This window comes from Coregonus lavaretus (genome assembly GCF_964263955.1).
Source record: "Coregonus lavaretus genome assembly, chromosome: 1".
NCBI classification, from domain to species: Eukaryota; Metazoa; Chordata; class Actinopteri; order Salmoniformes; family Salmonidae; genus Coregonus; species Coregonus lavaretus.
The window spans coordinates 87,819,172-87,844,653 of NC_139988.1; the positions used below are offsets into that span (position 1 = coordinate 87,819,172).

A 25,482-nucleotide genomic window follows, 5' to 3' on the forward strand; every position below is an offset into this window, starting at 1 on the left:
TCTACAAGCACAGCTGCCTCCACTGGAACACATTTGGAGAATAAAGTGTGAACGCCATACGGACAGCAAATTTGCTGGGTGTTAAAATCTCAGTGTTGAGATAAAAAGTGTTGTGAGTGTTATATCTGAGTGTTGATTCTAGTGGGGTTAACACCAGTGTTATATCTGAGTGTTGATTCTAGTGGGGTTAAACACCAGTGTTATATCTGAGTGTGGATTCTAGTGGGGTTAACACCAGTGTTATATCTGAGTGTTGATTCTAGTGGGGTTAACACCAGTGTTATATCTGTTGATTCTAGTGGGGTTAACACCAGTGTTATATCTGAGGGTTGGTTCTAGTGGGGTTAACACCAGTGGAATTGAAATTGAGTATGGCCTTATGATATATGTAATGGTATTGTCATTAAGAGTTTTATTTCAATTATAAAATATTCACTTGGGCACTCACATGGTCAAGGCTAAGGCTCTGTGACTAGCAAACACAGTCATAGGTGTTACTGGTCACTCTAAAATGTACTGGAAAGGCACCCTGGGAAATAAATATGCAAATAAGGCTTTACACCCTACAGTGTTAAAACGACACCCCAAAATGAGTTTCTGTAACACCACAGTTGTTAATTCCCTAACACGGAGTAAGTGTAACAGCATCAACTCATATAAAGTGTTAATTTAAGTCTGTGTTTGGGACCCACACTCTTGGGTATTAGTCTATCAACACTTTTAAAAGTGTTAGTTGAACACTTTGAGATGGTCACATATAATTTCTAAGAAAGTGTTACATTTAAAACTGTTGGTGTTAAAATTCCGATCTCAAAACTGCTGTGCATAGTCAAATCATCCGCTCTGCTCTGCCCCGTTTGTAATAGCGTTAGGAAAGGAGGAAGATACTATTGCGACATCTGCCACGTCTGTAAACTACACAGCCTCTCTCTAGCGGTCCTTGGAACAGGATGGGACGGGGGATTGAGAGAGAGAGGTCTGAGTGACAGAGACAGAAACAAACACAAGTGTCAACAACCCTGTTTTACTTTAGACCAAACAAAGCCCCTACAAACCCGTTTCTGAGTTTGCAAACATTGCAGCATGAGGGAGATGCGCACAAGTTCGTAACAGAACACCAACTTATAGAACAAAGGCGAAAAACCCCATCTATTTACATTTTGCTTAGGAGTGCATTTCACACTACTTTTGGATTATAATTGGATTTTAAGGCTCGTATGAATGTCCTGCTTAATATAATGTTTGTGTTATCGTCGCAAATCAACTGCATTACACTGCATTACACTTCAACATCAACCAGTAAAATGGCTCTTTGGCTAGCTTTTGCTACAGCCTATGTCAATGAGCGTTAGCATTCTAGCTAACAACTGCTGCATTCAAAATAGTTATTTTGCAAAGATCACAACCAAATAATCTTAGCGACTGTTCAAGCAAGAATCAAAACATCATTGTAAGCGTATGAGAACTCAAAAAACGTATTTTGTTTAGAATAAATATAAACGTAAATCTAGGTTTTGTTGAATGGGCACAGATAGCGATGGCTTTCTTACTGCAGCCAAGAGTCGCGCGCATCTGTGCGTGACGTCAGTGTGTGATGTACTGGAAAGGGCTCTATAAGAAACAATAACTGGTGAATTCAGACTGGATGATTTTAAAACAGTGTTCGAGTCTCTTGTCTTTATGTATCATTTTGCTGCCAAGAAAAAAAAAACATTTTGTTTAGCCTGCTTCATCGGTTAACGTCACAGCTCTTTCCTCATTCGAGTGTGGCGGCGGCGGTCAGAATCTGAAGAAAGATGAGCCAACGTTTTCCAGCGGCGGGCGGACAGCGACATTGCGTGTGTGCCTGATTGTGGAGCAGTTTGGTAGGCAAGTCTTCGCTGGGTTCCAGGACAAGGCGGATGGTGGTATCCGTTTCTCGATGCTAGGTATGGATGAATTTGTCACCGATGAGGAAGAGCCATGGTACGACCAGCAAGATCTCGAATCTGGTAAGTAACGACGCATTCCTGGGAGCGCCGTTTGCAGCCAACCGCATCCCATATGTCAATGCACCGGGGAGCGGTTCGTTATTGGTGAGCTCAGATGTTCTTCCCAAACAAAGGCCTTTATGATGGAAGGCTTCTAGATAAGCATGCGAAGGTACATTTGTCCGTGCATCTTGACAAATAGAAATGGCAATGCCTTCGAAATGTGCAACCGCAGTTGAATATATTACTACTTTCTGACAACAATGCATTGAAGGGATTCCAAAGGCCTTTGTGACAGAGATGGGGAAAATCCGTTTCCCGCTGTTGTCACAATGTTGCAAGAAAAACCAAATACTCTACACAGTGGTCTGTTGGTAATTGTAAACAATGGGTTACAATGTTACATTGTAATAAAGGAACAGAAAATATAAGTTAATAGATGTCGGCTGTCATCAATGCAATGCAATTGTTCATTGTAGGTTGCAATAATGAGCAAGCTTACGTCAACTTCTTATGGCAAAGTCGCAACAACAAAAAAAGGTCTTCAAAATACATTTATTTGCACTAACATCCATTGTCTCATACAATGTTGCAGGCTAATTGACATTTGCAGCATTGACCTTTAGCCTAACGCAAGTTGACTATCACCTTAGTCGATATTAACCTTTTAAGCCCAAAGGTTCAAAATGAAATCTTTGTTTAATTAACACATTGACCTCTTCACACCTCAGAAGACCAGCACAAGCTCTTCTTTTGTCCACAACCCATTTTTTACATTTGACATTTTAGTCATTTAGCAGACGCTCTTATCCAGAGCGACTTACAGTTAGTGAGTGAATACATTATTTTTTTCATACCGGCCCCCCATGGGAACCCGAACTATCTTACCTCTGGTCAAAGGGTTGGGGAGTAACTGATTACATGTAATCTGTATACAGCCTAAAAAGCTTTTGAAAAACTAGATGATTACTTTTTAATTTCAGAAAGGATATTTGCAACAGCAACAAAAACATGACACCTTTCTGTTTCCTCAATGCGATTTAATTCAGCTTTGAAAAAAGGCACGTTTAAAGGAGTAGTTCACTCCTCTAAAAATAAAATAAAATAAAAAATTCAACTTGATGTTAGACGGTTCCTCACCCTGAAAGTAGTCTATGGACCAGGAGTAACTGTAATCCATGGTTCAGTTTTCTTTAAACAACCATTACAAACTTCAGCTAACTTTAGCCAGCGCTAGCTAAAAATCAATGGAAGTGATGGGGGCATGGCTTCCTATAGCACTTAACCTCGTTTATGCAGTCAATTAGGTTGTTTTGATTTCCTCATTCAAGCATGACATATTATGTTTTCCTTTTAGAATGTAGTGACTTTCAAGGCCAGTAGACTGTCATGTCCATGTCCCCATAATTAAATAAACACTGAACATATCAGTTTAACATAATCAATAAGAAAGCGATTGGCTGGGACAAAGAGCATTCATGGGCCAACAAAGCCATGAAACATGCTTGACTTGCAGACTTGCAGATCCACTGGAATAGTTAATGAGCCAGAGATTATTTTGCTGCCCACAACATTTCCCCACAATGCACCATAATTCACAGTATGCTGCTGTAAATATACAGGGTAATACAGTATTTACTGTAAAATTGTATAGTACAATTTTACAGCAGTGTAGTGGAACGCCATTGAACCCCCATAATGCATTGCTCTTTACAGTACTGTAATATATAATTACAGTAGCTAACTGTGAAACATATATAATTACAGTAGCTAACTGTGAAAGTGTTGCTGTAAATTTACAGCAATTTGTTACAGTGTACTGTTTTCAATCACAAGGCTATTCCCCAAATTATTATTGTAGTAGCCTATTCAACTACGGTCCAGTCCTTGTACATCACCTCCGTTCCACATTAATTATATGGGACCATATACCATTTGCAAAAGATAACCTGCTTCACCTGGACTATCTAGATTGTGTAAATGCCATCGTTCAGCGGAATCACTATTAGTCTGAATTCGATTTATATTTTATTATGGATCCCCATTAGTTCCTGCTAAGGCAGCAGCTACTCTTCCTGGGGTTTATTATGGATCCCCATTAGTTCCTGCTAAGGCAGCAGCTACTCTTCTTGGGGTTTATTATGGATCCCCATTAGTTCCTGCCAAGGCAGCAGCTACTCTTCCTGGGGTTTATTATGGATCCCCATTAGTTCCTGCCAAGGCAGCAGCTACACTTCCTGGGGTTTATTATGGATCCCCATTAGTTCCTGCCAAGGCAGCAGCTACTCTTCTTGGGGTTTATTATGGATCCCCATTAGTTCCTGCCAAGGCAGCAGCTACTCTTCTTGGGGTTTATTATGGATCCCCATTAGTTCCTGCCAAGGCAGAAGCTACTCTTCCTGGGGTCCAAACACATTAAGACGCTTATATTACACATAAAACAAATATAAAACAGTACATCATATAATGCCATTGGCACAATAAGCTTCATTTTGGATTACACTCATTTAAATGCATATCCCAAACTGCTAATAATGTATTTGCTGAGCTGTAGCCAATCACAGCTTGTCAAACAGCTTATCCCTTTTTGCCAGCATTAGGGCTATTTCATATCTCTCCCCTCTTCCTCACTACATCACTGTTTCTCTCTGCCTCTCACTTCCCTCACTCCCTGCCATGCATCACTCATTCCTAATCTCTATATCACTTCATCTATTTGTTCCAATTATTAGGATATCTGTCACAGGCTGAGAGGAGATGATGCATTTGCGTTTAAGTCATTTAGCTCTTTCCCAGAGCGACTTAAAGGAGCAATTAGGGTTAAGTGCCTTGCTCAAGGGCACATTGACAGAGTTTTCACCTAGTCGGCTCAGGGAGTCGAACCAGCTACCTTTCAGTTACTGGCCCAATGCTCTTAACCGCTAGGTAATGCTTTGACCCTGCTCTTGATCTGGCCTTATATACACACTATATACACACTATATACACACTATACACACACTATACACACACTGTACACACTATACACACACTGTACACACACTGTACACACTATACACACACTATACACACACTATACACTCTATACACACACTGTACACACTATACGCACACTATACACACACTGTACACACTATACACACACTATACACACACTGTACACACTATACACACTATACACACACTATATACACACTATACACACACTATATACACACTGTACACACTGTACACACTATACACACACTGTACACATTATACACACTATACACACACTATATACACACTATACACACTATACACACACTATATACACACTGTACACACACTGTACACACACTGTACACACTATACACACACTGTACACACTATACACACACTATATACATCACTCTATACACACTATACACACCACTATATACACCACTATATACACACTATACACACCACTATATACACCACTATATACACACTATACACACCACTATATACATCACTCTATACACACTATACACACCACTATATACACCACTATATACACACTATACACACCACTATACACACCACTATATACACACTATACACACCACTATATACACCACTATATACACACTATACACACCACTATATACACCACTATATACACACTATACACACCACTATATACATCACTCTATACACACTATACACACCACTATATACATCACTCTATACACACTATACACACCACTATATACACCACTATATACACACTATACACACCACTATATACACAGTAGCGCTGTGAGAGGAGAGAGGACACATCAGTAGACCCGAGGATCAAAATAAAAACTGATGTATTATCACTTTACTCAGAAAGAGGGAGAGTGAGGTAAAGGAAGAATGCAGTGTTGGAGAAAGAGAGAGAGACAGTAGAAGATAAAAGGATGATGACAGGATGAGAAATGAGAGAGAGAGGAGAGTGAGATCAAAAGAGAACAAGCCCCATTTCTCTCCCCCCCCCCCACCCCCACCCCCACCCAGCCTTCCTGGTGCAGCCTGTTTCCATCAGAGGTGCTATTTAGCCAGAAGGTTTGGCAGATTGAGATGTGCACTATAGACACTATACACACGCTACACAGATTGAGATGTGGTAATAATCAGATTAAGAAGAGAAATTCAATGCTTAGCATCAAAGCAGGCATCTATTGATGCAACGAGGCGATTTGCAGTTCTATACCGTAAGGAATCAGCAAACGTGGTGCATCTACAATACAGACGCAGACGTTTCCATGCGTTCTAAGAACACTATATGAGGAGGAAAACATATCAATGATCGTGCTTTTCTATGGAACCCTTTGTAAGACAGACCAAGGCTGGCTCTAGCCCAAAACGCTGAGCTGAAGCTATGTGGCCAGACCAGCTGAGGCCTGTTGGGACCTATTGGTTAGCAGAGTTGAGAGGGTTGTTATATATCATGTTCCTGCTGTTATTACAGCTTAGCAACGCTTCAAAAACCACCTCTCTACGGCTCTAAACACACATTCTGTTTCCTTGTTATCCTGCAGGCAACAATTTGTGTTGCATCATTTGTATAGAGAATTTGAGCTTACTATGGGATTGACTGCAGACTGTAGTGAAGTCGTACTGAAGGGGTTGGTCTGCTATACAGCCTTTCTGCAGAAAAGGAAAGTAGGAAGGAGAGAAGGAAGGAAGGAAGGAGAGAAGGAAGGAAGGAAGGAGAGAAGGAGAAAAGGAAGGAAGGAAGGAAGGAAGGAAGGAAGGAAGGAAGGAAGGAAGGAAGGAAGGAAGGAGGACAAAACAGGTAGAGGACCTGTTTTCCAGATTCCTGTGAATCCTATGGGCCCTGTTTTCCAGATTCCTGTGAATCCTATGGGCCCTGTTTTCCAGATTCCTGTGAATCCTATGGGCCCTGTTTTCCAGATTCCTGTGAATCCTATGGGCCCTCTTTTCCAGATTCCTGTGAATCCTATGGGCCCTGTTTTCCAGATTCCTGTGAATCCTATGGGCCCTCTTTTCCAGATTCCAGGCCAGGCACATTCCAAACCAGGCGTGTTTCCTTTCACGTGTGCACACACACACACGAACACACACACACAAACGCACACACACATATGAACGCACACACACAGGTTACAGTTTTATTACAGTATTTCTGCAGCCAACAGTTCTGTGTCGTTTCAATGTTTGACTCCCCAGCACTAAGCCCCATCGGATCTGATTACAGGGCTCAGACAGTGGCTCTGATACCAAGACTGTACAGTGTGTGTGTGCCTGCCTGCCTGTGTGTGTGTGTGTGCTGTCAGTGGGTTGTGACAGGAGTGTGACCCTTCCCCTGAGGACAATATGTGCCCTCTTCACTCTACAAAAGCGTTTCCCTCCGGTATGTTCCATGCAGCCATTGTGGGTTCCTGCTTGGGCCCTCAAAAGGACATCCCCCAGTCAGTGTAACTGATCCTGCTAAAACATGAAAAAAGAAAACCATAGAATTGGCCTGATAGCCCATGCAGGAAATGCATACAATCCATTCCATTATGTCTCAGTCACTGGGTCTGGGTGGTGATGTCATCCTTTATGGGTCAGTTGACTTCCTGGTCTCCTTGTTTGGAGACAGTGGCCTGTTGAGGGTACTGGTTAGGATGTTTGATGCTGCAGAGAAGCACAGTGCTTGCCTCTCTCTCTCTCTCTCTCTCTCTCTCTCTCTCTCTCTCTCTCTCTCTCTCTCTCTCTCTCTCTCTCTCTCTCTCTCTCTCTCTCTCTCTCTCTCTCTCTCTCTCTCTCTCTCTCTCTCTCTCTCTCTCTCTCTCTCTCTCTCTCTCTCTCTCTCTCTCTCTCTCTCTCTCTCTCTCTCTCTCTCTCTCTCTCTCTCTCTCTCTCTCTCTCTCTCTCTCTCTCTCTCTCTCTCTCTCTCTCTCTCTCTCTCTCTCTCTCTCTCTCTCTCTCTCTCTCTCTCTCTCTCTAGCATCTAATTTGCATTCGTATGTGCTGTCCAGCATCCCAACTCTGGCTCATCACTGGTTCATGTGTGTACTCCGCATCGTCTGAGGCCCTGGGTTGCCCAAGAGGAGAATTTAGTTATTTTTAATGTCTGAAAATATCTCTCTTTGTTTTGATGTATGAGAGGGAGAGGGAGAGGGAGGTACCACTTGTAGTGTTGTCACGATACCAGCAAAAAGATTCCACGGCAAAAAAAATAAGGTATACTGTATTAGCCAAAGTCACAGAATGGCACTTGATCCAGACAGATAAACTCAGCTACTGCTCTGTACAATCGTGCAGCATCGTTTTAGTTCAATATCGTTACATAATCATTTTTTTTACGTCAACAGTTTTCAGAGACAGCCATGTATACATTAATGAATCAAGTGTACAATCGATTTCACTTCGTTTTTTTATAATTGAAAATTAATATATATATATATATTTTTTTATTGTTTTAAAACACATCAAATCTGAGGGGGCATGTGCCCCTGTGCCTCCTATGGGCACCTCTGCTTGTACCAAACCGTTTTTCATGTTCTAGTGTCGATGTTTCGGTATACCGTGCAACACTACCAACTTGTGTTATTTCTACACTGCTAACCCAGCTTTTGTCTGTCTATGACAGGAATAATACGGCATTTATATTCACTAATATAGTTGATGTTGGTGGTCCCTCCCACAGTCCTATACGAATAAGCCCTATTCTATTCTATACACGGTCCCTTAGCCCCATTCTAACAAGCCCTATTCTATTCTATACACAGTCCTTTAGCCCCATTCTAAGAAGCCCTATTCTATTCTATACACAGTCCCTTAGCCCCATTCTAACAAGCCCTATTCTATTCTATACACGGTCCCTTAGCCCCATTCTAACAAGCCCTATTCTGTTATACACAGTCTCTTTTCCCACTGCCCCTAACGGAGCAGTGGGACAGCTCTGAAGCCACAGAACTAGAACGAGATTCTATTTCTATGGCTGATTGTTAGCGAGTTTAACCCATTGAGGAGTGACTTCTCAGTGTTCTTTTCCTGAACACTATTGTTCAGTAATGATTGAATTGTCCATAGAATTTACATTTGAATGGGAATTAGCAGTCATGAAACATGAATCAGTTACGAAACGTTCAACGTAGGATTGAATGTGCTGTGCATAGTCCTCGAAGGGTCAACACCCATTCAGAGATACATGTGTAGTAGCGGAGGTCCCACAGGAGTTCATTAGCTGTGAGTGCTGCAGGCAAGTCTATGTATAAAGCCCATGCTGGGGAGGAGCTGGCAGCAGCCTGACTTTCTCCTCATTAGTTGAATTGAGGGAAGACAGGACAAGACAGGACAAGACAGGACAAGACAGAGAGGAGACAGCATGGTTGAAAAGCAAGCGCTGGAACACAATGATGTGTGTGCAACAAATTCCCAAGGCTGTGTGTGTGTGTGTATATGTGGTGTGTGTGTGTGTATATGTGGTGTGTGTGTGTGTATGTGTGGTGTGTGTGTGTGTGTATGTGTGGTGTGTGTGTGTGTGTATATGTGGTGTGTGTGTGTGTATATGTGGTGTGTGTGTGTGTATATGTGGTGTGTGTGTGTGTATATGTGGTGTGTGTGTATATGTGGTGTGTGTGTGTGTATGTGTGGTGTGTGTGTGTGTGTGTATATGTGGTGTGTGTGTGTGTGTATATGTGGTGTGTGTGTGTGTATATGTGGTGTGTGTGTGTGTATATGTGGTGTGTGTGTGTGTATGTGTGGTGTGTGTGTGTTTGTATATGTGGTGTGTGTGTGTGTGTATGTGTGTGTATATGTGGTGTGTGTGTGTGTATATGTGGTGTGTGTGTGTGTATATGTGGTGTGTGTGTGTGTATATGTGGTGTGTGTGTGTGTGTATGTGTGGTGTGTGTGTGTGTGTATATGTGGTGTGTGTGTATGTGTGGTGCGTGTGTGTGTGTATATGTGGTGTGTGTGTGTGTATATGTGGTGTGTGTGTGTGTATGTGTGAGAGAGCTTGCCATCTCTCCTGTCTGTTCTTTCTGTGTGTGAGAGAGCTTGCCATCTCTCCTGTCTGTTCTTTCTGTGTGTGAGAGAGCTTGCCATCTCTCCTGTCTGTTCTTTCTGTGTGTGAGAGAGCTTGCCATCTCTCCTGTCTGTTCTTTCTGTGTGTGAGAGAGCTTGCCATCTCTCCTGTCTGTTCTTTCTGTGTGTGAGAGAGCTTGCCATCTCTCCTGTCTGTTCTTTCTGTGTGTGAGAGAGCTTGCCATCTCTCCTGTCTGTTCTTTCTGTGTGTGAGAGAGCTTGCCATCTCTCCTGTCTGTTCTTTCTGTGTGTGTGTGAGAGAGCTTGCCATCTCTCCTGTCTGTTCTTTCTGTGTGTGTGTGAGAGAGCTTGCCATCTCTCCTGTCTGTTCTTTCTGTTTCTGAACACTCTTTAAAACAACAAGCATTCTGTGTTCACTCTCATTGAAGGTCAGATTCTGATTAGAATGAACTCTGATTATCGACTGACTGAAGTATTGATCAGGCGATCACAGTGTCCATCACTATCAACCTCAAGAGTTTAGCTGTCAGCTCAGTCTCTACAATGAGAGTGATGGTGTTTCCATTGAGTTGTTTGTTTTCCCTATCAGATATGACCACAGGTCCCCAAAACACAAAACGTATCTCGCTGCTGAGTCAGACCTGAAAATATAGACTGTGAATCCTTCTGATTCACTCTGAAGGCAGAATACAGTGCCTTCCACACCTGTTTGGTCCTAATGGCCCACATCACCTTCTATTGCTTCATTACTAGAACAGTGTTCTTCAATCCTGTTCCATGGTGTACATGACTACACATTTTTTTATTCGAGCCCACACTCTGTTTGCATGTGAATAAAATGCATAATCTTAACAGCAATTTCATATCCTGTCACTTTCTACTATATACATCCCCTCCACCCTACTGCAGAGAGAGATACTGCATAATATATATAGACTTTGTGGAGACGTGGTGTCTTGTCTTCTGATGATCTTGGCACACATCTCAGACCGTCACTGACAGAGATACAAGGGTCAGAACATCTCAGACCGTCACTGACAGAGATACAAGGGTCAAAACATCTCAGACCGTCACTGACAGAGATACAAGGGTCAAAACATCTCAGACCGTCACTGACAGAGATACAAGGGTCAAAACATCTCAGACCGTCACTGACAGAGATACAAGGGTCAAAACATCTCAGACCGTCACTGACAGAGATACAAGGATCAGAACATCTCAGACCGTCACTGACAGAGATACAAGGGTCAAAACATCTCAGACCGTCACTGACAGAGATACAAGGGTCAGAACATCTCAGACCGTCACTGACAGAGATACAAGGGTCAGAACATCTCAGACCTTCACTGACAGAGATACAAGGGTCAAAACATCTCAGACTGTCACTGACAGAGATACAAGGATCAGAACATCTCAGACCTTCACTGACAGAGATACAAGGATCAAAACATCTCAGACCGTCACTGACAGAGATACAAGGATCAGAACATCTCAGACCGTCACTGACAGAGATACAAGGATCAAAACATCTCAGACCATCACTGACAGAGATACAAGGGTCATAACATCTCAGACCGTCACTGACAGAGATACAAGGATCAAAACATCTCAGACCGTCACTGACAGAGATACAAGGGTCATAACATCTCAGACCGTCACTGACAGAGATACAAGGGTCAGAACATCTCAGACCGTCACTGACAGAGATACAAGGGTCAAAACATCTCAGACCGTCACTGACAGAGATACAAGGGTCAAAAACATCTCAGACCGTCACTGACAGAGATAAAAGGGTCAAAACATCTCAGACTGTCACTGACAGAGATACAAGGATCAGAACATCTCAGACCGTCACTGACAGAGATACAAGGATCAGAACATCTCAGACCGTCACTGACAGAGATACAAGGGTCATAACATCTCAGACCTTCACTGACAGAGATACAAGGGTCAAAACATCTCAGACTGTCACTGACAGAGATACAAGGGTCAGAACATCTCAGACCGTCACTGACAGAGATACAAGGGTCAGAACATCTCAGACCGTCACTGACAGAGATACAAGGGTCATAACATCTCAGACCGTCACTGACAGAGATACAAGGGTCATAACATCTCAGACCATCACTGACAGAGATACAAGGATCAGAACATCTCAGACCGTCACTGACAGAGATACAAGGGTCATAACATCTCAGACTGTCACTGACAGAGATACAAGGATCAGAACATCTCAGACTGTCACTGACAGAGATACAAGGGTCAAAACATCTCAGACTGTCACTGACAGAGATACAAGGGTCAGAACATCTCAGACCGTCACTGACAGAGATACAAGGGTCATAACATCTCAGACCGTCACTGACAGAGATACAAGGATCAGAACATCTCAGACCGTCACTGACAGAGATACAAGGGTCAGAACATCTCAGACCGTCACTGACAGAGATACAAGGGTCAAAACATCTCAGACCGTCACTGACAGAGATACAAGGGTCAGAACATCTCAGACCGTCACTGACAGAGATACAAGGGTCAAAACATCTCAGACCGTCACTGACAGAGATACAATGGTCAGAACATCTCAGACCGTCACTGACAGAGATACAAGGGTCAAAACATCTCAGACCGTCACTGACAGAGATACAAGGGTCAGAACATCTCAGACCGTCACTGACAGAGATACAAGGGTCAAAACATCTCAGACCGTCACTGACAGAGATACAAGGGTCAGAACATCTCAGACCGTCACTGACAGAGATACAAGGGTCATAACATCTCAGACCGTCACTGACAGAGATACAAGGGTCAGAACATCTCAGACCTTCACTGACAGAGATACAAGGGTCATAACATCTCAGACCGTCACTGACAGAGATACAAGGGTCATAACATCTCAGACCTTCACTGACAGAGATACAAGGGTCATAACATCTCAGACCTTCACTGACAGAGATACAAGGGTCAAAACAACTCAGACCGTCACTGACAGAGATACAAGGGTCAAAACATCTCAGACCGTCACTGACAGAGATACAAGGGTCAAAACATCTCAGACCGTCACTGACAGAGATACAAGGGTCAAAACATCTCAGACCGTCACTGACAGAGATACAAGGGTCAAAACATCTCAGACCGTCACTGACAGAGATACAAGGGTCAAAAACATCTCAGACCGTCACTGACAGAGATACAAGGGTCAAAAACATCTCAGACCGTCACTGACAGAGATACAAGGGTCAAAGTAGGGGAGATAAATATTTAGGGAGAGACTTGGTCTTTCTAGCATTCTCTCTCTCTCTCTCGAATCCTCCCTTTATCTGTATCTCTCACTCCTTCTTTCTTTGGTTCCCTCTCTTTCTCTCTAGAATGAGCTTGTTCATCTCTGTGTATCTCAGGTGGAATGAAGAGGTAGAATGTTTTAACGTTTGATTGTTCTGTTTGCAGACCCTCTTAGGAGCCTACTGGTACATAGAACTGTGATGTATTCCAAAGTGAATTAGCATGTTACAGTGTGAACAATGCTTTCTACTGTGGCTGTCATAGGGACGAGTGTAAACCTAAAAACTCCTTTTAGTATTTTCACTGGCATCATAGCTTTGGACTAGCGAAGGAAAATCTGTTCCTGATGCTACCTTATTTAGACAGTTTGTTACTCTCAAAACGTCAAATCTCTTTCTCTCCCCCCTCGCTCCCTCAAACCTGTTTCCCTCTCCGTCTCCCATGGCCATCTCCATCCCTAAACTATCTCTCCCCCTCTCCTCTCCCTCCACCCCCCTCTCTCTCCCACCTTCCACCCCCCTCCATCTCTCTCCACCTCCCTCCCTCCCTCCCTCTCTCTCTTCCTCCTTCCGTCCCCCTCCATCTCTCTCCACCTCTCTCTCCCCCCTCCCTCCCTCCCACTCTCTCTCTAGACCTCCATCTGGCAGCAGAGCTTGGGAAGACTCTGTTGGAGAGGAACAAAGAGCTGGAGGATTCTCTACAGCAGATATACATCACCAATGAGGAACAGGTGCAGGAAATCGAGGTAGGAGGGCCAAGTCTCAAAAGCTCCATGGATGCATCTCAAGTAGTCTAAACTCTTAACGTAACCTCTACCCACATCCAGGGGTTATAACCAAAATTATTTTCCAATCGTTTCGTTATGAACAGAACCATTTTTTTTTTTCAATCCGTTCCACTGATCCGACAAGCAAAATAAGGTTCTAAACCGGTTCAAACCCCAAAAAAGTTTCCTTTCTGTTTTTTCTTTACAGTTAGCTCGACATTAAATTACTTTACCAATGGATAGAGCCGCTTGCTATGGAGCGGGCAAGCTATGGACATGCATTGAAACTTTGCGGATGAGGAGAGTGCTGGGCATGAAGAGCTGGGCCTCTTGTTGTTATCACAGACATGATCTGAATTAGCCCCACAGAATTATGCCTACGGAGGAGCGGCTTCTATGAAGGAACTTTGAATGTGTTTGATCTTGAGAGAGTTGGCTTTAACCAACGTTGGACCAGAGCTAGCCCTTGGTCACGACTCTCAGTTACGTTACACATAATGCCGCCTAGAGTTTTCGAGAGCTAAACCAGAGCTAGCTAACAAACTAGCTTGTGTGTGCAGAGCGGCACCAGAATAAACATTAAAATACGTCTTACCTTTCTGTAGATAATAAATCCAAACGTGAAACGTGATAACTGTAGTATCCTTAACCAGCATTGAAAAGGTTAATCCATTCTTCTCTCCCTAGTTTCTGTATCACGCCTATACATCAGTAGTTACAGTAGACTATGTATGCTTCGGATGGAGGGGGAGAGGCAGGTAGCCTACACACACTGGGAAAGATTTTCAGCGGGCGGGCAGGCAGGCAGGCAGGCACTGGGATACGTTTCAGAGTGACAGGGAGGGCTTTGCATAGGTGTTTTGTTGCGTTTTTTTTGTGGGACTGGAAAAAAAACGTGCAGAATGTAAAAGTACATTATTAACCGGTTCCCATGCTTTTAAAATGAAGGTTCTGTTCCGGGACAGTATAGATCACTTTTGTTCTGGTTCTGTTCCTCGTAAAATGATGTTATTTTCCGGTTTTCGGTTCTGTTCCCTGAACCAGTTCCAAACCCTGCCCACATCTCAACAGTCTAAACTCTAACGTAACCTCTACCCATAAGTTAGGTGTAGATTGGATAACAATCTATCTGTTGACTAAGCAGGTGATGTAAGATGTTGGCTCTTCCCTGCTGTGGTGGGTGGGTTAAGGCCATCAGGCTGTGGACTACCTAATACCTCAGGGTTTATCATTAGAAAACCCTTTTGTAATTATGTTAGCACAGCTGAAAACTGTTGTGCTGATTAAAGAAGCAATAAAACTGACCTTCTTGAGAATAGTTGAGTATCTGGAGCATCAGCAATTGTGGGTTCGATTACAGGCTCAAAATGTCCAGAAACAAATAACTTTCTTCCAAAACTCGTCAGTCTATTCTTGTTCTGAGAAATGAAGGCTATTCCATGCGAGAAATTGCCAAGAAACTGAAGATCTCGTACAACGCTGTTCTGTGAAGGGAGTAGTACACAGCGTTGTACGAGATCTTCAGTTTCTTGGCAATTTCTCGCATGGAATAGCCTTCATTTCTCAGAACAAGAATAGACTGATGAGTTTCAGAAGAAAGTGATTTGTTTCTGGACATTTTGAGCCTGTAATCGAACCCACAATTGCTGATGCTCCAGATACTCAACGAGTCTCAAGAAGGCCAGTTGTATTGCTTATTTAATCAGCACAACAGTTTTCAGCTGTGCTAACATAATTGCAAAAGGGTTTTCTAATGATAAACTTGGATTAGCAAACACAACATGCCATTGGAACACAGGACTGATGGTTGCTGATAATGGGCCTCTGTACGCCTATGTAGATATTCCATAAAAAATCAGCCGTTTCCAGCTACAATAGCCATTTACAACATTAACAATGTCTACACTGTATTTCCGATCAATTTGATGTTATTTTAATGGACAAAAAAAAATTGCTTTTTTTTCGAAAACAAGGAAATGTCTAAGTCACCCCAAACTTTTGAACGGTAGTGTGTATGTATATGAGTGTACAGGATATAAACATACTGTATGTCTCTCTGTGCAGTACCTGGCCAAGCAGCTGGAGGTGCTGAGGGCTATGAATGAGCAGCATGCTAAGGTGTACGAGCAGCTAGACGGGACAGCCAGAGAACTAGAGCTCACCAACCATTCCCTAATACTGGACAGCAAGGCCTCGCAACACAAGATAGAGAGGTGAGCTGGACGGATGCACAGTGTCACACGCACGCGCGTACACGATACTAACCCTTTTCTCTTTTCCCTGGTTCTCCCAGGTTGACAGGGACCATCGAGACCCTGCAGACCCAGGTGGAGTCTCTCTCTGGGCAGGTGGAACAGCTCCACTCCCTGGAGCAACTCAGGGTCCGGAGGGAGAAGAGGGAACGACGCAAGACCATCGCCTCCTTCCCCTGCCTCAGGGAACTCTGCACTGCACCCAAGTGAGGGCTCATAGCAATCACACTCACATCTTTGGTTATTGGATGTCAAGGTCTCTAGAGGAGCTTTGTAGGAGGATGCTTGACTCATATTGCGCTTGTCTGTCTGCGGCAGGTACATGTAAAGCCGGGTGTACACTACACGATTTTGGCCCCGATTTATCTGTCCCAGACAAGGTTTTGAGATCGGAGACAGAATCCCCATGTCGTTGCCTACTCGGGGCGCGCGGCCTTCACCGACGCTCGTTTAATGTGAGCGGGTCAGAGACACAATCTGAGGGCTACCGATCCCATCTTTGAGCAGCATCAGATGTCCCGATATTTTCAAACGTTTAATTTTATCGGCACAAATTCCGCAATGTTCTTGTAGTGTGCGATGTACAACGACAAGTTGAGAACGGTGATCAGCAGTAGCCAATTAGAGCTCGCCAGAGAAGAAGCCAGTGAGATGATGACGTTGTTTCCCATGACCCAGAATGTGTAGACTCCTGAGCAGGAACGATGACCAGTACTAGTATGCGTTTGTACTTGCCTTTTAACCAAAGTGTCAAATCGTTACAGCGCTGAAGTGCACAAGCAATGTTGTTCAACTCAAAATGTTGGCTAAATATTTCAACTCTGTGTGGCAGGTGTGAATGTCTGACTGAAAACGTTTGAGGCTGCTTTGTTCTAGCTATGTTAACAATCTAATCACGTCATTGTTTTCGCCAGACAGTGTGGTGGTATCGAGAATCCTCACGACGAAGTGAAGAATCTTGTAGTGTGTGACGCCCGTCTATGTCACATCGCTTAGTCGGCAAGACAAAACAAACGACAGGAAAGACGGTGGTTTAATGTGAGAGGCTCAGTGATGTTAGGGTTTTGTCCTCCCGGCTTAACTTAGCTGATATTGTGTGTAACTGTGTGTCTCTCTATGTCTGTCTGTCCGCCAGGTATGAGGATGGGTTTGTGGTGGGCCGCTCAGACAGCTTCACCTCAGAGTCGAAGCGCCAGCCAGCAGAGGAGGAGAACGAGCGTCTGAGAGAGGCGGTGTCGGCGCTGCGCTCTGCCGTGAGGGCGGAGCGGGGTCGCAGGGAGGGGGCGGAGAGAGAGTGTCACGTCCTCCTGGGGGAGTTTTCTCGTCTGGAGTCACGTGTGCTGGTCAGAATCACTCCTATCTGAACTCCATTTAATCTTCATTCCAAAAGGAGTGCCTCCATTTTTTTAGTGGTTGCATGTTCTACTAAGTCTGTTCAATCCAATGAGTGATACTGATACTTGTTCCTAACTTAAATATAGCAGGGCTCCTAACTCCCTTTTTTCTGGGAGAATAAAAATATTAAGTGATTGGTTTATTGACTGTCTGACTGACTGATTGATTCATTGACTCATTGATTGATTGACAGGGTGCGGAGAGCTGCCAGGCACGGGTTCGTGAACTAGAGGCAGAGCTCCAGGAACTCCAGCAGCTCCGACGGGCGAGGACCCTCCTCCTGAGCAGCGAGAACGACGGCGTGGGCTTCACCCAGACCCTCCTCAACAACACCCCCGAAACAGACACCCTGGAGGGGGAGGGGGGAGAGGTGGGTGGAGGACGAGGGGAGCAGGGCGAGGGGGGAAGAGGCTTAGGCGGAGAGTCGTTACCTGACTCCAGCCCCGTCAGGAAGAGCTGCAGCGACACGGCGCTGAACGCCATCGTGGCCAGGGACGCGTCCGGGAAGAGAAGAGGGAGCTACGCCATCCACGCCAACAGCGTCCGTAAGAGAGGGATGTCCATCCTGAGGGAGGTGGACGAGCAGTACCACGCTCTGCTGGAGAAGTACGAGGAGCTGTTAGGGAAGTGCCGGCGCCACGAGGAGTCCATGTGCCACGCGGGGGTGCAGACCTCGCGCCCCGTTTCCAGGGACCCCTCCATGAAGGACTGTGCCATGGGCCCCACCCCTGCACCCCCGCCCTCCCCCACCCAGTCCCCCTCCACCCCCGAGGCCATGGAGAGCATCAGTAAGCAGGTGGAGGCGGTGGATAAACGGCTGGGCCAGAACACGCCAGAGTACAAAGCTCTGTTCAAGGAGATCTTCTCTCGTATTCAGAAGACCAAGATGGACATCAAAGCTACCAAATCCCCCAAAGCCAGCAAGTTTGGCAAGTCCAGCAAATAAATGATGATACTGGATTGGTTTGGTGGTGCAGTGCTTTTTCCATGCTCAAAGCGCTTGAGATTAGAGGAGGAACTTGCCTCATACTCTACCGATGTGTAGTACTCATGAGTAGGCTTCTGTATGGGGTCTGGTCTCCTTCTGCTTCACAAGAGGCTACTGATGGAAGAACGGCTCATAATAATGGCCGGAACGGCGCAAATGGAATGGCATCAAACTACTGGAAACCATGGAAACCATGTGTTTGATGTATTTGTTACCATTCCACTGATTCCGCTCCAGTCATTAGAACACGCCGGTTCTCCCCAACTAAGGAACCTCCTGTGGTCTGCTTCTTTTACTACACTGCTCAAAAAAATAAAGGGAACACTAAAATAACACATCCTAGATCTGAATGAATGAAATAATCTTATTAAATACTTTTTTCTTTACATAGTTGAATGTGCTGACAACAAAATCACACAAAAATTATCAATGGAAATCAAATGTATCAACCCATGGAGGTCTGGATTTGGAGTCACCCTCAAAATTAAAGTGGAAAACCACACTACAGGCTGATCCAACTTTTATGTAATGTCCTTAAAACAAGTCAAAATGAGGCTCAGTAGTGTGTGTGGCCTCCACGTGCCTGTATGACCTCCCTACAACGCCTGGGCATGCTCCTGATGAGGTGGCGGATGGTCTCCTGAGGGATCTCCTCCCAGACCTGGACTAAAGCATCCGCCAACTCCTGGACAGTCTGTGGTGCAACGTGGCGTTGGTGGATGGAGCGAGACATGATGTCCCAGATGTGCTCAATTGGATTCAGGTCTGGGGAACGGGCGGTCCATAGCATCAATGCCTTCCTCTTGCAGGAACTGCTGACACACTCCAGCCACATGAGGTCTAGCATTGTCTTGCATTAGGAGGAACCCAGGGCCAACCGCACCAGCATATGGTCTCACAAGGGGTCTGAGGATCTCATCTCGGTACCTAATGGCAGTCAGGCTACCTCTGGCGAGCACATGGAGGGCTGTGCGGCCCCCCAAAGAAATGCCACCCCACACCATGACTGACCCACCGCCAAACCGGTCATGCTGGAGGATGTTGCAGGCAGCAGAACGTTCTCCACGGCGTCTCCAGACTCTGTCACGTCTGTCACGTGCTCAGTGTGAACCTGCTTTCATCTGTGAAGAGCACAGGTCGCCAGTGGCGAATTTGCCAATCTTGGTGTTCTCTGGCAAATGCCAAACGGCCTGCACGGTGTTGGGCTGTAAGCACAACCCCCACCTGTGGACGTCGGGCCCTCATACCACCCTCATGGAGTCTGTTTCTGACCATTTGAGCAGACACATGCACATTTGTGGCCTGCTGGAGGTCATTTTGCAGGGCTCTGGCAGTGCTCCTCCTGCTCCTCCTTGCACAAAGGCGGAGGTAGCATTCCTGCTGCTGGGTTGTTGCCCTCCTACGGCCTCCTCCACGTCTCCTGATGTACTGGCCTGTCTCCTGGTAGCGCCTCCATGCTCTGGACACTACGCTGACAGACACAGCAAATCTTCTTGCCACAGCTCGCATTGATGTGCCATCCTGGATGAGCTGCACTACCTGAGCCACTTGTGTGGGTTGTAGACTCCGTCTCATGCTACCACTAGAGTGAAAGCACCGCCAGCATTCAAAAGTGACCAAAACATCAGCCAGGAAGCATAGGAACTGAGAAGTGGTCTGTGGTCACCACCTGCAAAACCAGTCCTTTATTGGGGGTGTCTTGCTAATTGCCTATAATTTCCACCTGTTGTCTATTCCATTTGCACAACAGCATGTGAAATGTATTGTCAATCAGTGTTTCTTCCTAAGTGGACAGTTTGATTTCACAGAAGTGTGATTGACTTGGAGTTACATTGTGTTGTTTAAGTGTTCCCTTTATTTTTTTGAGCAGTGTAGATAACAATTGAACAATATGCTACTTAAACCAATCTACTACTAATGCTATATGCTATTAGCACCTGCCTACCTTTACCGGTGATATCTAACACATTCTTTCAGCTGCCTTTTCCTACCGTTACACAGGTTACACAGGTATGATAACTGTCACCCACAACTTGTTGGACATGGACATCGATTTAATGGCCAGAAGGTGGAGAAAAAAAACAGGAAAATATGCGTACTTTCTTTATGAAACACCATTTTCCACCACCATGCTAGAGTGGCTAATGCAACTTCCTGATGTTGCGCCCCGCGTCCAGCCAAGGGTAAACATTTGAGGCATTAGCCACTTTAGCATGGTGCTAGTCCATAACTCCAACCACCTTTCCTTATTATCATGAATGTTATAGTGTACGTTGCAATACTTTTACTTATGTATGTGAAATACTCACATTGTAATGCCATACCACATGGGAAAACCTGCAGTATACAGGAAATATAGTTTTATTATTACGTGTTTTACCTTTCCATTATTTCTCTATGTTCTGTGCAGGCTTTTGTCCCAGCCCAGCATTCAGGTATACTGCTGGGCTGGGACAAAAAGCCTGCACAGCCTGAAGCTCTTCAGTGCAAGGAGATAATGACACTGTGTGATAGCAATGGTAAAATAAAATGTTCTATATTCTAATAAGAGACAACAAAATGAAGCGGTTTACATGTCCACCCTTCCCAATGGGGACTCACTCAGTAGTGGACATCCATCCTTCAGTATTCCAAAATGGAACATTCTGACTCTGTCCTTTGAAGGCTCCTTGGCTTTCTCTGCACTGTAATGTTTTACTGATTGCACTTAAAAAAAAAAAAAAAAGTCTGCCGCCTCATTTCTTATTATTGCTTGTGTATTTATTCCATTATTGTGTGTGTCTGTGAGCATTCATTCATAATAACAGCACTTATCTGCCATGGTGCCTATATGTGATTGTATTAATGATTGATAGGCTATATCTTTAGAATGAAAATCAAGTCATATTTGGTTTTTCTTTATCTACTCGACCTTTATATCATTCAGATGAATGAGCATATTAGTTCGCCTTCGGCACCACAGGTTTTGTCATTGTAGTAAGCCACAGTAGCTCTCTCTCTCATTGAACTAAAAGTCATTATTGTTGTAGCACTCTGTATCATTGACTAACTTGTCTGCTCTGTGCAATTAAAGCATTGGAATGAAAATATGTCTCTTTGGGGATTTTGTGATATTACTCTGAAAATGTATATTGATGGTTAATTAATTGATTAATTGGCTGGTGGAGCCACACACAGGGTCAAGTTTGTCCGATTTTCATTCACCCGCCCCGACGATCCCCGAGCCTTCCACCAAGAGGCGCTATTGACCAGGCCAACGGCATATAACTATATTATTTCACCCGTCTTTAGTTATATTTACAGTGTTTAGCTGCACACACTCACTCCAGCACAGCGAGCCACTGAGCAGAAGAAAAAAAATATTCAATCAGAGTTTGTAAACCCAGAGGCCCAACATCGCGAGATTTCCGTGAACGCTTTTGCGAAGCAGACTCGGCAGAACAGACCAGGGTTTGGGGTTTGAGAAGTCAATGAGAAATAGAACAATTATTCCTTAGTTGTTACATTTTCTAGGCTAATGTCTTAAGTAGCTGAACATGTTATTACTCCAACCTCGTGAAAGTGACAAACTGACACGTTTTAATTTTCGATAGAACTGCTTTATATCGAAGGAGTGCCACTGAAGACGGCGCGATACGACCATTAGACCCGATTACGTGTTTCTGCGCATGAGCTCAGCTAGTCAAGGTCGCCATGACATCTCCTAAAGGCGTGATTTCTATCTTGATATTAAACCAGCTTTAATTCCATGTTCAATAGTAGTAACCTTTAGTTATCCGAAATTGAACTTTCTATCTACATAGACCGCGTGGCCTAATGGATAAGGCGTCTGACTTCGGATCAGAAGATTGAGGGTTCGAGTCCCTTCGTGGTCGTATTTTACTGAATCGTACGCAATATGAGAGCAATAAACGAATCGTGGAGTTTGCACGAAACTTAACAACACTTATGTCTTGTTTGATAAATAGTGGTGGCAAATATGCAGCTAGCTACGTTCATTGGAATGCGAAAGTGTCAGGGATTGACACTAGCCTGATTCAGCCTAACTTAATACGTAAAGAAGTTAAATGTTGAAATTTCTCATACTGTACACGGCCGCATAGCGTTTGTAGATTTTATTGCACAGTTGCGGTAGCTAGTGACTACCGCACCGAGTGCACCCTCACTTTCGCATTCCTGTCGTACAGTGTGGGCGTATCTCGCTAGATCTATAAATGTAACTGCGTTGCATTTTCATAGGCAGCAGAGTGGCGCAGCGGAAGCGTGCTGGGCCCATAACCCAGAGGTCGATGGATCGAAACCATCCTCTGCTAGTTTTTTCTTCCCGTTCACGCAGAATCCGATGTCAATGCTCATTCATTGAATAGCATTTACTTTTAATTTATAGACAAATACTGTGACAGCAATCAACTCATGTATACAAAAACTCAACATAGATGTTTTATACTTTCAAACAAATAAAGTGTTAATGTATTGATTATGTGAGAAAATAGACACAAAGCATGTTTCGCTTCTTACTGTGTCCATTTGGGGTCCGGCCCTCAGTCGGAAATCTGCTCCTCTAGTCTGTTTGACCACTGAGCGCAGCATCTTCTGTTTCAGTCTCTCCTTATTCCTCTTCTCTAACCTGATCAAAACACATACAGTACCAGTCAAAGTTTTGCACACACCTACTCATTCCAGGGTTTTTCTTTATTTGTACTATTTTCTACATCTTAGAATAATAGTGAAGACATCAAAACTATGAAATAACACATATGGAATCATGTTATAACCAAAAAAGTGTTAAACAAATCCAAATAAATGTTATATTTGAGATTCTTCAAAGTAGCCACTCTTTGCCTTGATGACAGCTTTGCACACTCTTGGCATTTTCTCAACCAGCTTCACCTGGAATGCTTTTCCAACTGTCTTGAAGGAGTTCCCACATATGCTGAGCACTTGTTGGCTGCTTTTCCTTCACTCTGCGGTCCAACTCATCCCAAACCATCTCAATTGGGTTGAGGTCGGGTGATTGTGGAGGCCAGGTCATCTGATGCAGCACTCCATCGCTCTCCTTCTTGGTCAAATAGCCCTTACACAGCCTGGAGGTGTGTTGGCTCATTGTCCTGTTGAAAAACAAATGATAGTCCCACTAAGCGCAAACCAGATGGGATGGCGTATTGCTGCAGAATGCTGTGGTAGCCATGCTGGTTAAGTGTGCCTTGAATTCTAAATAAATCACTGACAGTGTCACCAGCAAAGCACCCCCACCATCACACCTCCTCCTCCATGCTTCACGGTGGGAACTACACTTGCGGAGATCATCCGTTCACCTACTCTGCATCTCACAAAGACACAGTGGTTGGAACCAAAAATCTCCAATTTGGACTCATCAGACAAAAGGACAGATTTCCACCGGTCTAATGTCCATTGCTCGTGTTTCTTGGCCCAAGCAAGTCTCTTCAAATTATTGGTGTCCTTCAGTAGTGGTTTCTTCGACCATGAAGGCCTGATTCACGCAGTCTCCTCTGAACAGTTGATGTTGAGATGTGTCTGTTACTTGAACTCTGTGAAGCATTTATTTGGGCTGCAATTTCTGAGGCTGGTAACTCTAATGAACTTATTCTCTGCAGCAGAGGTAACTCTGGGTCTTCCTTTCCTGTGGCGGTCCTCATGAGAGCCAGTTTCATCATAGCGTTTGATGGTTTTTGCGAATGCACACATTTTCCGTATTGACTGACCTTCATGTCTTAAAGTAACGATGGACTGTCGTTTCTCTTTGCTTATTTGAGCTGTTCTTGCCATAATATGGACTTGGTCTTTTACCAAATAGGGCTATTTTCTGTATACCACCCCTACCTTGTTACAACACAACTGATTGGCTCAAACGCATTAAGAAGGAAAGAAATTCCACAAATTAACTTTTAACAAGAATCTCAAATATAAAATATATTTTGATTTGTTTAACACTTTTTTGGTTACTACATGATTCCATGTGATATTTCTTAGTTTTGATGTCAAAATAAAGAAAACCCCTGAAATGAGTAGGCGTGTCCAAACTTTTGACCAGTACTATATGTGGAAACGGACCTTTGCTTTGGTGCTGACTACGAACACAGACAGACAGTCAATCACAATACCACTTCAAAAAGGCTCATATACTGACTGTAGGAAACAATGTTTTCAGCTCACTCCAAGTTACATTACATGGGTAGTGTGATGTACAGGTATGTGAATAGTAATGATGATGATGTTACCTTTGTTAAAATGCTGACCTGGACCCCTGCTTCGGCTGTAGGATACTGTGAGACGGTCTATCAAACAGACAGCGTAAAATAAAAAGATCTATGTATTTACGTGTACAGCGCACATACATTCATATCGGTGAAAAGGTAAATAACCATTTAATTTAGCTAATGTATAGTTTGGTATTTATACTCACCAACTGGACTGTTCACATGTCCATCCTGCATCAGATATAGACATTCATTTAAAAATCGAATCGATCAGTAACTGCATAACTACTCACCGTAAGCATCACTCCAAGCACCTCCACAACACAACACACTGTCTGTGTTGAACTAGCTACAGCTTGTGTCTTGTAGGCTACATTCCAGCAAGACATCTTGATAATGAGTTACTGGTACGTGTTACAAATTCATTTATAGACAGCTCAATGCATTTACACTTGATACATTCACCGAGCTTGTACGACAGTAGATACACTATATATACAAATGTATGTGGACACCCCTTCAAATGAGTGGATTTGGCTATTTCTGCCACACCCGTTGCTGACAGGTGTATAAAATTGAGCACACAGCCACGCAATCTCCATAG

General features: G+C 44.0%; 1 protein-coding gene across 1 annotated transcript; it reads left to right on the forward strand.

Annotated features, from left to right (window-relative positions):
- Positions 1–1,589: 1,589 nt before the first annotated feature.
- LOC311136072 (cerebellar degeneration-related protein 2-like) lies at positions 1,590–18,966 on the forward strand. Its single transcript, XM_084170142.1, has 6 exons — positions 1,590–1,991; positions 13,892–14,004; positions 16,090–16,238; positions 16,319–16,483; positions 17,413–17,620; positions 17,866–18,966. Exons 1-6 carry the CDS (start codon positions 1,922–1,924, stop codon positions 18,616–18,618), a joined length of 1,458 nt encoding a protein of 485 aa, XP_084026268.1. The 5' UTR covers positions 1,590–1,921; the 3' UTR covers positions 18,619–18,966.
- Positions 18,967–25,482: the final 6,516 nt, after the last annotated feature.

Excerpts from the sequence above, each read along its gene's own strand:
- LOC311136072 (XM_084170142.1), top strand. The coding sequence starts at position 1,922 with ATGCTAGGTATGGATGAATTTGTCACCGATGAGGAAGAGCCATGGTAC. Across the intron at positions 16,484-17,412 it reads GAACTCTGCACTGCACCCAA|GTATGAGGATGGGTTTGTGG; the intron begins GTGAGGGCTCAT and ends TCTGTCCGCCAG. Across the intron at positions 17,621-17,865 it reads GTCTGGAGTCACGTGTGCTG|GGTGCGGAGAGCTGCCAGGC; the intron begins GTCAGAATCACT and ends ATTGATTGACAG.